General features: G+C 35.6%; 1 protein-coding gene and 1 long non-coding RNA gene across 2 annotated transcripts; one reads left to right on the top strand and one right to left on the bottom strand.

Moving 5' to 3' along the window:
• The first annotated feature begins 692 nt into the window (after positions 1-692).
• On the top strand, positions 693-3127 carry LOC131330386 (uncharacterized). The gene is made up of 2 exons (XR_009201098.1): positions 693-924; positions 2883-3127. It is a non-coding gene; the product is annotated as an uncharacterized LOC131330386 (long non-coding RNA).
• A 2297-nt stretch (positions 3128-5424) lies between these two features.
• Positions 5425-11703, bottom strand: LOC131330381 (uncharacterized). Its single transcript, XM_058363935.1, has 6 exons — positions 11104-11703; positions 8734-8851; positions 8403-8614; positions 8290-8317; positions 6360-6468; positions 5425-5895 (listed from the first exon to the last, which is right to left on the bottom strand). The coding sequence occupies exons 1-6, from the start codon at positions 11368-11370 to the stop codon at positions 5814-5816; spliced, it is 816 nt and encodes a 271-aa protein (XP_058219918.1). The 5' UTR covers positions 11371-11703; the 3' UTR covers positions 5425-5813.
• Positions 11704-13362: the final 1659 nt, after the last annotated feature.

Here is a 13362-nt window from a genome sequence, read left to right as displayed (position 1 = left end):
TATTTTACATTTTTACACTGAAAAATAAAGTAAATAAAAAATTATTTTTTTATTTTTTTCATCGTCTTTTAAACAAGATCTATATTGCATATTTTTAGATTTAAATAAGTTCATAATTTTTTAGCTTGAAATTGTCTTTTTAAAAAATAAAAACTTATTTTTTGTTCCGAAACGGATCCTACTTTCACTCAAACCAACTGAGTTGGATTAGATAGGATTAAGAGCAAGTTTATCAGCATATGTAAACTACCTTTATAGCCATTTTAGACCACCAAAAGGGAGAAAAGTACTCTACAGGAGCATCGGTAAACAATGAGAAAAACTGCCTCCAACTACAGTTTCAAGGTAAAAAAAGCATATGATTGTCCATAAGCTACCCATTTTTTTATTGTATTCTCTCCCCTCCTCTCTCTCTCTCTCTCTCTTAATATTTTAATAAAAAATAGGTAAAACAGATTGTATTGGTATAGTGTAGAGATCCGTATTATTTTATTTATTATTTTTAGGCTATATTTTTTTTTTCTTTTGTTAATGTACGGCCCGTCGAGATAGACGGTACGGATATTCGGTGTGACGCCTTCGTTGGAGAATATAAAGGTAATTGTGTGAAGGGTGCACGTGTGAGTGTGGTGCGAGAAGCGGGGGATTGCTTCCCACTTCTACATTTTCCCCGGGAGAATCATTTCTCCCGTTTCCTCCCTTTCTCACTCTCTCGGCACTCTCTCTCTCTTCTCCTCCGAAAACTCTCTCCTCTCTTCTCTCTTCGATTTCATCTACTTAGGGGGTGATTCCGGACAAGACCCGAGAATTAAAATTGTTATACGGCGCATGGGCTTTCCGAATATCCAAGAAAAATCATGATCGGACCGCGTGGGAGCTTGGTTGACTTGGTCAAAGGTTCGGGTTTTGCTCAAAACCCATGAGGTAGGGATCTCTTACTCTCGTTATGCGTTTATACGGCGTTTTATGTACCTAGATCGTGCTTTGTTTCGTTGTTTGAGGTTGCTTGTTCCATTTCCGAAATTCTGCAGAAACAGGGTCTTTGTTTTTGGGGTTTTACGCCGTCTTAAACTCATGATTGAATTTTGGTTCCTTCGTATGAAATAGAGTAGACTTAGAGCCCGTTCTAATGCCGCTAGAATCACTCGAAACCGTTGAGAATTGAATTTATGGTGATATCTAGAATACTGGTCTGCAATCTGTTTCGTTTTCTGGGCTTCAGCCCACTTCGAACGGCCATAACTTCCTCGTCCGGTGTCCGTTTTATGCAAACTTTATATCGGTTCGAAGATCTTGAAGTCAGCTTTCATTTGCCACTAGAATCGTCTTAAAACTCTTAGTACACAAAAAGTTATGATCGATTGAGTGGAGGTAGGTCAATCTGTCAGGCAGATTCGTGTAGCCTCGGTAAACCCCTGTTTAACCACCCTTGGAGTGCAGATTTGACTAGGGTTCCTTTGCGTCTTTCAAAGTTCATTCAATCGCCCAACTATTGGGACTGGAATCACTTAAAAATATTAAGAACTCGATTTATAGTGATTTTTAGAAGATTGAACTGAAATCTGGAAATTTGGGCACCGTACAGGGCTGCGGGTTTTTCATCGTTTGTTATAGCTAAATGACGCTATTGGTTATGGGTCCTTATGGGTTTTAAAGATTAGTAAGTTGGTGATAATTTGGCGTTGGAATCATTGAAAAATATTGAGTATGCAATTTTTAATGATGTTGTATAATCGTTTTAACTCGATAATGGGTGTGAGATTGATTATGGATAGATTGTGCATAATGAAGGATGTTTATGGACCTATGATACGAGTGTTATGACTACGTGTGACATCGAACTTTGTATGTATCGTGGTGTGGCATGTCATAGCATATGGACAATGGATGGAGTCGTATCCAACTTCGGATGTCGACGAAGGTTACGGGGCCCAACACCGCCCGGAATTCACGTCAATATGGACGGAGCCCGGTTCACCTCATTGGTGGGACTTTGGCGAGGGTTACGGGGCCCAACACCGCCCGGAATTCACGTCAATATGGACGGAGCCCGGTTCACCTCATTGGTGGGACCTTGGCGAGGGTTACGGGGCCCAACACCGCCCGGAATTCACGTCAATATGGACGGAGCCCGGTTCACCTTCTTGGTGGGACCTTGGCGGGGGTTACGGGGCTCAACATTGCCCGGTGCATTGCTTTGCATCACATATCACGCATTGTTGATTGGTTGAGCTAGACTTATGACCTATGTTGCTTGAGAAATGAAAAGAGAGATAAAGTTGTTAATCTAATGTTTGGCTTGTCGTTCGACTTGAACCGTATCTTGGATTACTATCCTTCCTCATTGAGCATCTAGTTCGGTACAAATCAAGGAAACTAGTTCTTGTTGCATGGAGTGGCTAATACTTGAGAAATGAAAGATAAATCAATTATGTTAAAAAAAAAAGAGGAAATCCAATGATATGTTTGTGTTGTTCTGCCGATAGATATACTCATTGTTATTAGCATATTGGGGTTCGTTGTACATATATAATGTTGCTCACCTACCACTGTTGGTGCATGATCATCACATATTCGTATAGATCGAGGCAAAATGGAGTAATTGCGTAGCGATGGACAAGTGACGGTTGAGGATAAGTTGTGGTCTAATTAGGATAATTCGGGTTGATTTATGCTTCTAGTTTGACTTATGAGCTGTTAGGAAAACCTTTATGAAATTATGATCCCCTGGTTGTAGTATGCTCGTTTGTGGTGGAAAACTCACGTTTCTTTGTGGTATCTCGTCGCATCACTCAGTATAGGTGTATGATTCATCGCATTTTCATATAGCTTGAGTATAGATTTCTCTACTGGGCTAGTGTAGCTCAACCTACCATTTTCAGGTACACTACATGGACACAGTCTTGGAGGGTGTGAAGTGCATGCAGACATCACAGGCTAAAGTTATTTTCTGAAGAACTTGTCTTTCCCTTGTAAATCAAACTGTATTGTATTATTTTCTCTAACTTGGAATACTGTATCAGTTGACAAATTGTGAGATTTAGAAACTGTATGTCGTAATTTGGGGTACCGTATATACTATTATGAGGATTTGTAATTAAAATGGTATTGTTATTTATGTTAAAAATCGAGGGCGTGACATGTAGTGTAAGAAAAATATGAGAAGATAAAATGAAAAATGTGCACTGTTCAAGAGGTTTTTTAGCAAATGATTAATAAACTTGCTCTAACAAGGAGGTGAGATTGGTAATCCTAGCATGGTAAAAAATGTAAAATCAAAATTTGGCACAATCAGTGTTTTATTATCTACTTAAGAAATCCCTAAGAGCATCCGCAGCGGAACAATCAAAAGTCAATAATTAAAAATTGCCACATTATCTTTTGGTTATCCATTTAAGGTGTTATTTAAGGTTAGCAATGTAAATGTCTACAATTGTACAATCAAAATTGAATAACCAAAATTTGACACATCACATTTTCAACTCATAAAAATCAAAAATTTGTGACATGCAAAACAAATTTTTTAAAATAGTTTTCAAACTAATAAAAACATGTTATTAGAAAAAGAGGAAATAGTTTTTTGAAAACTTTGATTTAAAAAAATAGTTAACGAGAAAAAGTCTTAAAAAAATTGTTTTTGAATAAAAAATAGATTTTGAAATTTTAAAAAAAAAGTTTTGAAATAATTGTTTTTGCAAAAAAAAAAAAAAAAGAAGAGAGTTTTTGCAACAAAAAAAAATTTTAAAGTATTTTTCTTATAAACATGTTGAAAATGGAAAAGAGATAATGTTTTTATATAATGATAGTATATTTGATTGAGAAAATGTGGAAACAATTAAATTTGGTTATTGGCAAAAAATTGCTAGTTTTGATTATCCAATGACAAAAATTTGATGAATTGCTAAGAGGTTGCTAAGCTTAGTTATTCCAATATGAGCTTTTTTTTAGCAAATGTTGTTAATCTTAACAACCTTTTGGTTTTGATTATACTACTGTAGATGTTATGCTAGTGGAATACCCAAAAGTCAATAATCAAAAGTTGTCACATCATATTTTTGTTATCTATTTAAGGGATTGCTAAGATTAACAAGTCCACAATGGTACAATTAGAATTGGATTATCCAAAACTTGCCACATCACTTTTTCAACTTATAAAAATCTAAAAATTGTGACACAAAAAACAATTTTTTTAAAATTGTTTTCAAACTAATAAAAACAAGTTATTAGAAAAAGAGAAAATAGTTTTTTTGAAAAACTTCGATTTAAAAAAAATGTTTTTGGAAAAAAGTTAAAAAAAATTGGAAAAAAGGTTTTTAAAAAAAAATCTTTTGAAATAAACTGTTTATTTTTTTGGGAAAAACAGTTTTAATAAAAAAAAATAGTTTTCGCAAAAAAAAAAAAACTGCTTTTGCGAAAAATAGAAATTGTTTTTAAAAGTATTTTTCTTAGAAACATGTTGAAAATGAAAGAGAGAAGGTTTTTATGCAACGGTGATATTTTTGATTGAGGAAATGTGAGGAGAACTAAATTTGGTTATTGACAAAAAATTGCTAGTTTTGATTATTCAAGAGCCAAAATTTAATGAGTTGCTAACTAAATTTGGTTATTAGCAAAAAATTGCTAGTTTTGATTATTCAAGTTTGGTTATTTCAATATGAGTTTTTTTTTTTGAGCAAATGTTGCTAACATTTAGCAAGCTTTGGTTTTGATTATACCACTGATACTCTAAGAGCATTCATAATGTAATAATCAAAATTGCATAACAAAAAGGTATCAAATCACCTTTTAGTTATCCATTTAAGACATTGTTAAGATTAACAATGTAGAGATCCACAATGTAATAATCAAAATTTGATAACCAAAACTTGCCACATCACATTTTCAAACAACAAAATTCTAAAACTATGATAATATTTTGAATTGTTTTTGAAAAAAAAATAGAAAAAACAATTTTTTAAAAAAAGTTTCTGAAAAATAAAGTTTTTTAAAAATTATTTTTTGGAAAACATTTTTGAGAGAGAGAGAGTGAAGAGAGAACGTTTTCGTATAATGAGAAGTGTACTTGATTGAAAAAATGCGAAGACCACTAGATTTGATTATTGGCAAAATATTGTTAGTTTTAATTATCCAATGACCAAAATTTGATGAGTTATTAAGAGATTGCTAAATTTTGTTATTACATCGTGAGTATTTTTTTAAGCAAACATTGCTTTAGCAACCCTATGATTTTGATTATTACATTGAAGTTCATAAAGAGAAAATGCACTGTACAAGAAAGCATGATAAGTAACCTTATAGAAGCATGTGCAGATCAACAAAAAAAAACAAAACAAACCAACCTTATAGAAGCATGTTGCATCCAAAAGATGCAAGCAGACCAGAAAAGGCTGGAGTAACAATAAAAAACTAAAGAATAACCAGACATAAATTGAAACATTTTCCTTTCTCGGGAGACTGGATAATGCATTTTAAATGAATGACAGATACTATACAACACAAACAAATTGCGCGAACATAAACAGAGGCAGGTAATGTACAATTCAGTATCTTGGGTGACCACATTTTAAGTACCATATTTTGGTACCATCTGATGCTTTGGTAGAGTTTTGAATTGTGGACTCCACACCAATATGTTGATGCCAAATGAGATGGTATCCCAAATGTGGTTTGGAATAGCATAGCTCCTTACAATAATTTACAAATTAATGCAAACTTGTAAATGATACAGTTCCATTTGTCTGCACAAACGGGAACAAGGGAAGTCGTGATTATTTACAAGGTTCAGCCTTAATCATCTCGTTATGATACCATCTTTAGAGAGCCTTCAGGACAACTTTGCTGGTTGTATGTACCCCCATAGCAGCAATCTTCAAAATGGCACGTGTCCTGTACAATCTGCAAAAAAACAACACAAATATAAAGAGCACCCAAAACAAAGTAGATTATCTCTTTACATGTAATCACCAGTTTACCCCCTAGCATAGCTAGATAATGTGCATGTAGCTATCAAGCGTAGGTAAGTAATCAGAAGTCCATGGACATCAGTAGACTTCACATTTCAGATTCCCAGGAATTTTTTTTGTTGTGTGATTGTTAAAGGCAAATCATTACTGAATATCAGTATCTTCTTTTACAAGACTTTGTCCACTACAATTTCGGCCCAGTTAAACACAAAATATCTTGGGTTCAGTATAATGTCTAGTAAATACCCAAAAATGTCATGTTTTTAACTTTCTTATAATGCTAGAATCAAATAACTTCCAGCAAATGATTTTGTAACAGTGGGGTATGTATTGCACTCCATTTAGCCTTGAGATCCAAGAGCACAAAGAATAATAACAAAACAGCTAATAACTCACCCTGCCAGAGCGAGTCCCCAGGTGGATAGGGTATAGAACAACTTCCCAGCATGCCAAACATGCAACATCTTTTCCACCTTGTTCATGCCACCCAATGCTTTATGCAGAACTGCATGTTCAAATTATTTTTATAAGCACTACCGTTGAATTACTAAACTCTATTGACCATCCACAATCAACATAGGAGAAAGAGCAAAGAATAAAAGCTAAATGCCTAAACCCAAGAACAGCAAGAAAAAATGGAATGTCATCCGATCCATGAAAAAAAAGCCTTCCCAAGATCAACAAGAGTTATTTCAACATAGGAAAACAATCATATGTGCACAACTCCTCAGTCATAAAAGCACTCGCTATGTTTGCAGAAGCACTTGAAGAGAGTGGTTTGAATTATTTCGTTTCTGATTAATTTCAGAATCTTATCACATGCCACCTTTTGCAACCTTGATATTTTGAGTAACATGAGTTCTACACTTCTACCAATTGACTGTTTCTTCTATATCTATTTTTTAGTGTGTGTATGTGTGCGTGTGAAATAACTTCACTGGCTGCTTGGGAAAATATAATTTTACCTATTGAAATACGTAAATTGCTTATCAAAATTTTGTTTTCCAGTACTTAAAAACCCAACCAAATAACATACCTAGTGGAATAGTTAAATATAAGCTGTATTGAGTTTTGGTCATGGTCCATTTGCCCATTCATACACTAACACGGTTCATATCTTGTGTCCAGTGTTCTAAAACAAGGAATTAATCGACGATTAATCGGTGGCAGGGCCTATCTGATTAGGTCCAACTAACGATTAATTGCTAATTACTAATAAATATGCACCGATTAATCGCCGATTAATCCGATTAATCGCTTGAAGGTGGCCGACCGCCCGACTAACGCCTAGCGACTTTTAGAACATTGCTTGTGTCTTAATGTTTACCTAAGCACTAGCATATAAGGATCACTTTTCAATAGACTGGTTTCAAGTAGGTTCCTCCATCCAGAATACAGAAAAATTATAAGAGACTATTAAGGAAGGATTAATTTAGTAGGAATAACTGTGACATTTTATAGAGAGAAGGAAATGTGAAACAAGATGAAAATTTTGAATCATTATCCTTTGCTAATGAACTAAATACTAGTGAAGTATGGCCAGAATCCAACAATCAAAACAATCAGGCGTTAAGAATTCTTCACCACTGATGAACATCATTGTTTCAATTCCATTTGTCATATTAATAAGCAAATATGAGCTGATCAAAAGGAGAAAAAGTTTCAAAGTAGCAAATTCCATAAAAACTTCATACAACCAATCTATTATAGTATCTGCTCATCAAAGAAGAAAATAAAAACTATGTTATCCGCTTCAACGGATGAAAAGAAATAATCGATTCTCAAAAAATGCTCCAACAATGATAGCGAAATCATTTTTCCCCCCCATCACCAAAACAGTGAGAGTGCAATCCTGCCATAATTTAATTTATCCATTCCTCCTTAGCCTCTTTCTGTGGTATTTCTGTATGTTATTAGTTCCATGTATTTATGCTTGAAAAATGTCTATGTACAAGCTATTAAAAGGAATAGTTCTTCAGAATAATAGTAATTCCAAGGAATTGCTTCCCATATCTAATCTTTACGTTCAATTTATATCATAAACACAAGGATGCAAAAGAATTCTCCAGCTTCCTCCGGATTAGATGTGTATAATTAATTTTTTGCTATTATGAGAACATTCAGCTTTGTTTAAACTGTCCTATGAAGAATAAGATAATAAAGCAGTAGCATAGACAAATCATTTGTTCATGTGCCTGGATTCTGGGAAAGAGTCAACAACTATAGAGAGCACGAAGTATTTTCACTATTTTGTAAGGTACATATCCAACCATTAAAACCATAGAAATCAAAGTATCAAAATCGAATAGTTCAAAAGCTAACTTACTCTTCTGCAACTCCTCTGGTGTCAAAGTCTGCAATTCCAGGGAATCAAAACAAGGTCAGATGAAAATTCATTCCATATATGAGACAAGTGCAAAACATTTGGTCATCCCCTACCAGAGCTTTCGGATTTGAGAGAATGCATCTAGCCATAAAGTTAGCAACACCATCCACCACATGTTCCTCGCTAACAACTAAGTAATTTTCATCATCGATTCCACTCTGTTCTTCAACATCATTTGGAATCATCTCATTGTTGACCCAAACCCACCAACTAGGTTTTTCATGTTCAAGACTGATTAGTATTTCAGCTGACTGCAAATCTGCTCCTGAGGAAGAGACAAGCCAAAGTAAGCAGAGATGAACAAATGGAAACTACAAAGACAATTAAGAAATGGCACTAACCCTGCAACGAGATCACTAATAGAAGGGGAAAATAAAAAGAAACCTGATGCCTCCTTGAAAGGGAATTTGTAGCCAGTTCCATCAACAGATTCACCTTGGAGGGATTTAAGCTGAGTCAAGAACTTTTCTGAATCCACCGTGGTTACGAGTCGATCATAAAGCTGAAAATAGAAAAGGCATTAATAAATGCAAGGACTCCTTCCCAGCTAAAATTTTCAACTCAAAACCACTGACTGTAAATGACTCAACAGGAGAAAGCTTTTTAAGCATATTGTGCCTGGGGCTAGGTAGGAGTGATAAATAGAAAATGCAGACAATTCATCACTCATCGCGTTTAAAAAAAAGTTTTCCAAAAGGAAACTATTAGAATATAGTGAGGGGTAGTTTGATCTTTGTATCGTATCACTCATCACTATAAATTAATAATGTTATATGTGTATTAGGGTAAAGTTACAAACCCTAAACACTTCTCTCTCTTAATCACATGGTATCAGAGCTAGGCTTTACAAGGCTTTTGGACAAGACTCTATATCGCTGATAATTGATTCCCCCTTTGTTTGTTGTTGATGGTTGACCGTTGCCGTATGGGTTGAATTGTTTGTTTACCTCTCCACGTGTGGGTTAGGGGTCGCACGTGCGGGGAGTGTTATAACTTTCAAAACTAGTACATGAGCCTGAGTTGCCTCTCCACTCATTGCCAATTGGTCTTGAGTGCACGTGTGTTATGTTCATGCTCTTGACCCTAGTCGGGACAAACTTGATGTCCGGAGCATTTTTCTCGGTCACCCATGTACTCAAAAAGAGTGTAAGTGTTACTCTCCATCTATTCGTGATCTTTCTGTTTGTGCGGATGTTACATTTAATGAGTCGTTATTGGTCTTTTCGTGCACTCCCGCTATCGTTGATCTACCACATATGTGTTTCTTGTAATTAATCCCTCTCTTGCTATACCTCTTGTATTTCCTTCTCTTCACGCTTTTACTTCGTCAGTTTCTTATGTATATGTTTCTAACACAGCACCAGAGGCTCTTTCCATGTCTGAATGGTGGACAGCGATGGAGGCTGAGATGTCTACTCTCCATAATAATGGCACTTGGGAGTTGATTTCTCTTTCGTTGGGAAAGTCTACTGTCATAGAACCTGATGGTACTATTGAACGGTATAAGGCACGCCTTGTGGCCAAAGGCTACACCCAGACATATGGGGTTGATTATGCTGAGACTTTCTCTCCTATTGCCAAGATTGGCTCTGTTAGGGTTTTTATCTCTTTTGCTGCCAAACTTGGGTGGCCCGTGGCCCTTGTTTCAGTTAGATGTCAAGAATACTTTTTTACATGGTGATTTGCTCAAGTATACATGGAGCAACATCCTGGGTTTGTTGCTTAGGGGGAGCATTCCCAAGTGTGTAAAGTGTGTCGGCTTCGCAAAGCTCTCTATAGTCTAAGTAGTCACCTCGAGCTTGGTTTGGCAAGTTTAGTGATATTGTGTAGTGTTGTGCATCGTTCTCATTCGGATCATTCTGTCTTTTCTCTTCAGTCGGATCGGGGGAAAGTAGTGTTGATTGTGTATGTGGATAATATCATCATTACTGGGGATGATCAGATAGAGATAGGCATTGATGAGTTACAACAGTTTTTACGTCGTCAGTTTCACACCAAAGATTTGGGTAAATTGCGCTATTTCTTGGGTATTGTAGAAGCAAGATCGGGATTAGTCTATCCCAAAGGAAGTATGCATTGTACACTTTGGAGGAGGCTGGTTTATTGGGATCAAGACCTATAAAGACTTCTATGGATCCAAATGTCAAACTTTGTGTTGATCAGGGGAGTTGCTCTTTAATCTGATCAGTATTGCCACTTAGTTGGCAAGATGAATTACATTACCGGTACACGTCCTGATATCTCATTGTTGTTAGTATGGTGAGTTAGTTTATGTCAGCTCCTCGTCTTTCACATTGGGAAGGTATATTGTAAAGTATCTAAAGGCTCATCTTGGAGGTGGTTTGTTTTATCGGTCTAATTGTCATTTGCGTGTTGAAGTTTTGATGGTGATTTGGCAGGATCACCATCTGACACGTGACCAACAACTGGGTACTAGGTACTGTACTTTTCTTGGTAGCAATCTTGTTACCGGAAGAGCAAGAAACTGCATGGCATAATCAATCATATATGATGCAATGCAATTCACTCTTTCCTTCCAAAATTATGCTTAGCTATTTTGATAAAGGTTTATAACTCTTGCCGACAATATGCTATATAAGGTTTCCGACTCTAGGCATAAGTTAGGTAGTAAATAAGCATAACAAATAGTAAATAAAACAAAACTAGTAAAACACAGGTCTCGAATAGACAAACATAGAACACCGATAGATACAGAAGAAGATGATTTCAAATATTTGAGACGAGTTTGCGTACATCGGAAGGGCAATCTTCAAGCAAACAAGGAGATTCGGAGAGATTCTGAAGGAGGTTGAGGTTCTGTTGGAGCAAGTCCCTGAGACGGCGATTCTCGGATCTCAGGGACTCCAGCTCTTTCTCCTCGGACGCGTTAGGGTTGCGCTCTTCAGAAGCAGCAGCGTCGTGGTCGTGATGGTGGTGGTGACAGGATTCCAAGGCGGTCCAGGCGACGTCGGCCACCTCCAATACCGTCTTCGCCACCTCTATCGGGACGTGACCCACCATCTCTCTCTCTCTCTCAGTCTCTCTCTATATATATGTATGTATATAGAATTCTATCTGTCTCCCTATATAATCCGTAATCTATCAATTTATCTGATAACTATCAGATTTTAGCCCTAATTTCTGGGGGTGTTCGATCGGGATGTGTAATCCGTTTCCGTAACAATCTCTGGTCGAATGTTTGATGACTGTGGCCCTAATTTGGATGTTTTGTTGATAACTCGACGACCTAATGGTGTCGCGTGTCTGAGTAGTTTCAGTATATAGGTGGTGTTCCCTTTCTCGTCATCCTTGTGCTCTTGACCTTTTTTATTTTTTTTGAAAGATTGTTATCTTGACAGAGTTTTTTTTTCCTTCCTTCTTTTTTAAGGAAAAAAAAAATTTAGCTTCTTCTTTTTTTTTTAGCAACACAGCACATTTCATTCATAAGCCCAAGGGCAAGAGTGAATCAAAATCTACAAGAGCAACTGTTCAAAACACTTAGGCTAAAGATGAAAAAATTGACTTATTAGATTATTTTTGTTTTTATTTAAAAAAAATTAATCAGAATTTTTTACTTTTAGGTTTGTCTCGTCAATAAAAAAACTAATTAAATTAATAGACGGCTTGAATAATTTGTGTAAGCAATTTTGTTACCATCACAACCTCACAAATAGTACTCAAAACACGTGTGGGCTTGAATATTTGTATAAGCAATTTTGTTACCATCACAACCTCACAAATAGTACTCAAAACACATCTGGGACAACTCTAAGGAGTTGGCCTGAGACTTATGAATTTACTTTATTTTGAGGCTTTAGGTTTAATTATTTTTGGCCCATTTGACGAGTGTGTGAAGCGGTTGTGAAAAGGACTATAGGAATTAGTCTGAAGAGCGCACGAGCTGGCCCGGGACTTGTTTCTGTGAATGATGTCCTTGATTTGACTTCTTGCCAATGGTAGGTTTTGAGTCTCGGATTGGACAAATGATTGTTTTTTAAGCATAATAATGTTATTTTATTACTCTTATTAGTCTGGTAATAATTTCAAAATTAATGAATTGTTTTGCTTTAAAAAAAAAGGAGTTTATAAATACAATTGCGAATTTACTACATGTAACGTTTACTAAACAAAGCCACAAAATTTTATAAGAATTTGCCACATACAACCCAACAAATAATCAGGAACTTCCAAAATTATCATGGGTTATCCCTTTTAACTCTCCCCATCTCCTTTTTCTCTCACGTCGTCATATTCGAACTCTAAAGTTTGAAATTTTGGCAGCATTTCAAGTTTTAGAATATGATGTTGTCAGTAAGTTTCGAACTCAAGAGTTTGAAATTTTGTAATAATTTCAAGTTTAAGAATATGATATTGTGTATAGGTTTCAAACTCTATAAACTCTAGAGTTTGCAAACTCTAGACAATATGGAGGAGTGATAAGTTTCAAACTCTAGAGTTTGTAAATTTAGCATAATTTCAAATTTTAGAATCTGAAAATATCGGGACAGAACCAGTTTAAACATAGAGGAGTGATTATTGTCTACAATATTCAAACTCTAGAGTATGACATAATTTCAAGTTTAATAATCTGACAATGTCGGGCCAGAACCAGTTTAAAAATGAAGGACTAATTATTGTCTATAATTTTCAAACTCTAGAATTTGAAATTTTGTCAAAATTTTGAGTTTTAGAATATGATATTATCGTTAATTTTCAAACTCTAGAGTTTGAAATTTTGGCATAATTTCAGGTTTTAGAATCTAACAATGTCAGGACAGAACCAGATTAAAAATGAAGGAGTGATGAGTTACTTGTTGCTGTGATTTCAGCTCTGAAACTACAACATCCATGGCTACATCTTCCTTGTCAACTTTCATTTCCATTGCACAGCCTTCTAATCCCCAATCAAAATGCACATTGCTCTCATGTGTTGGGTCAAAGATTTCTTCTTTTTACCAATGGAGAGAGAAGAAGTAATGAAGGTTTCCATTGAAGAGTTAGGAGGTGTGAGAT

This window comes from Rhododendron vialii, chromosome 6a (assembly GCF_030253575.1).
Source record: "Rhododendron vialii isolate Sample 1 chromosome 6a, ASM3025357v1".
NCBI classification, from domain to species: Eukaryota; Viridiplantae; Streptophyta; class Magnoliopsida; order Ericales; family Ericaceae; genus Rhododendron; species Rhododendron vialii.
This window is presented reverse-complemented; position numbering and strand designations above follow the sequence as displayed.

Coding starts and splice junctions, on each gene's coding strand:
- LOC131330381 (XM_058363935.1), bottom strand. CDS start 11,370: ATGGTGGGTCACGTCCCGATAGAGGTGGCGAAGACGGTATTGGAGGTG. Junction 8,615..8,733: donor CCCTTTCAAGGAGGCATCAG/GTTTCTTTTTAT, acceptor TCTCTTCCTCAG/GAGCAGATTTGCAGTCAGCT. Junction 5,896..6,359: donor TGGGGACTCGCTCTGGCAGG/GTGAGTTATTAG, acceptor GTTTTTTTGCAG/ATTGTACAGGACACGTGCCA.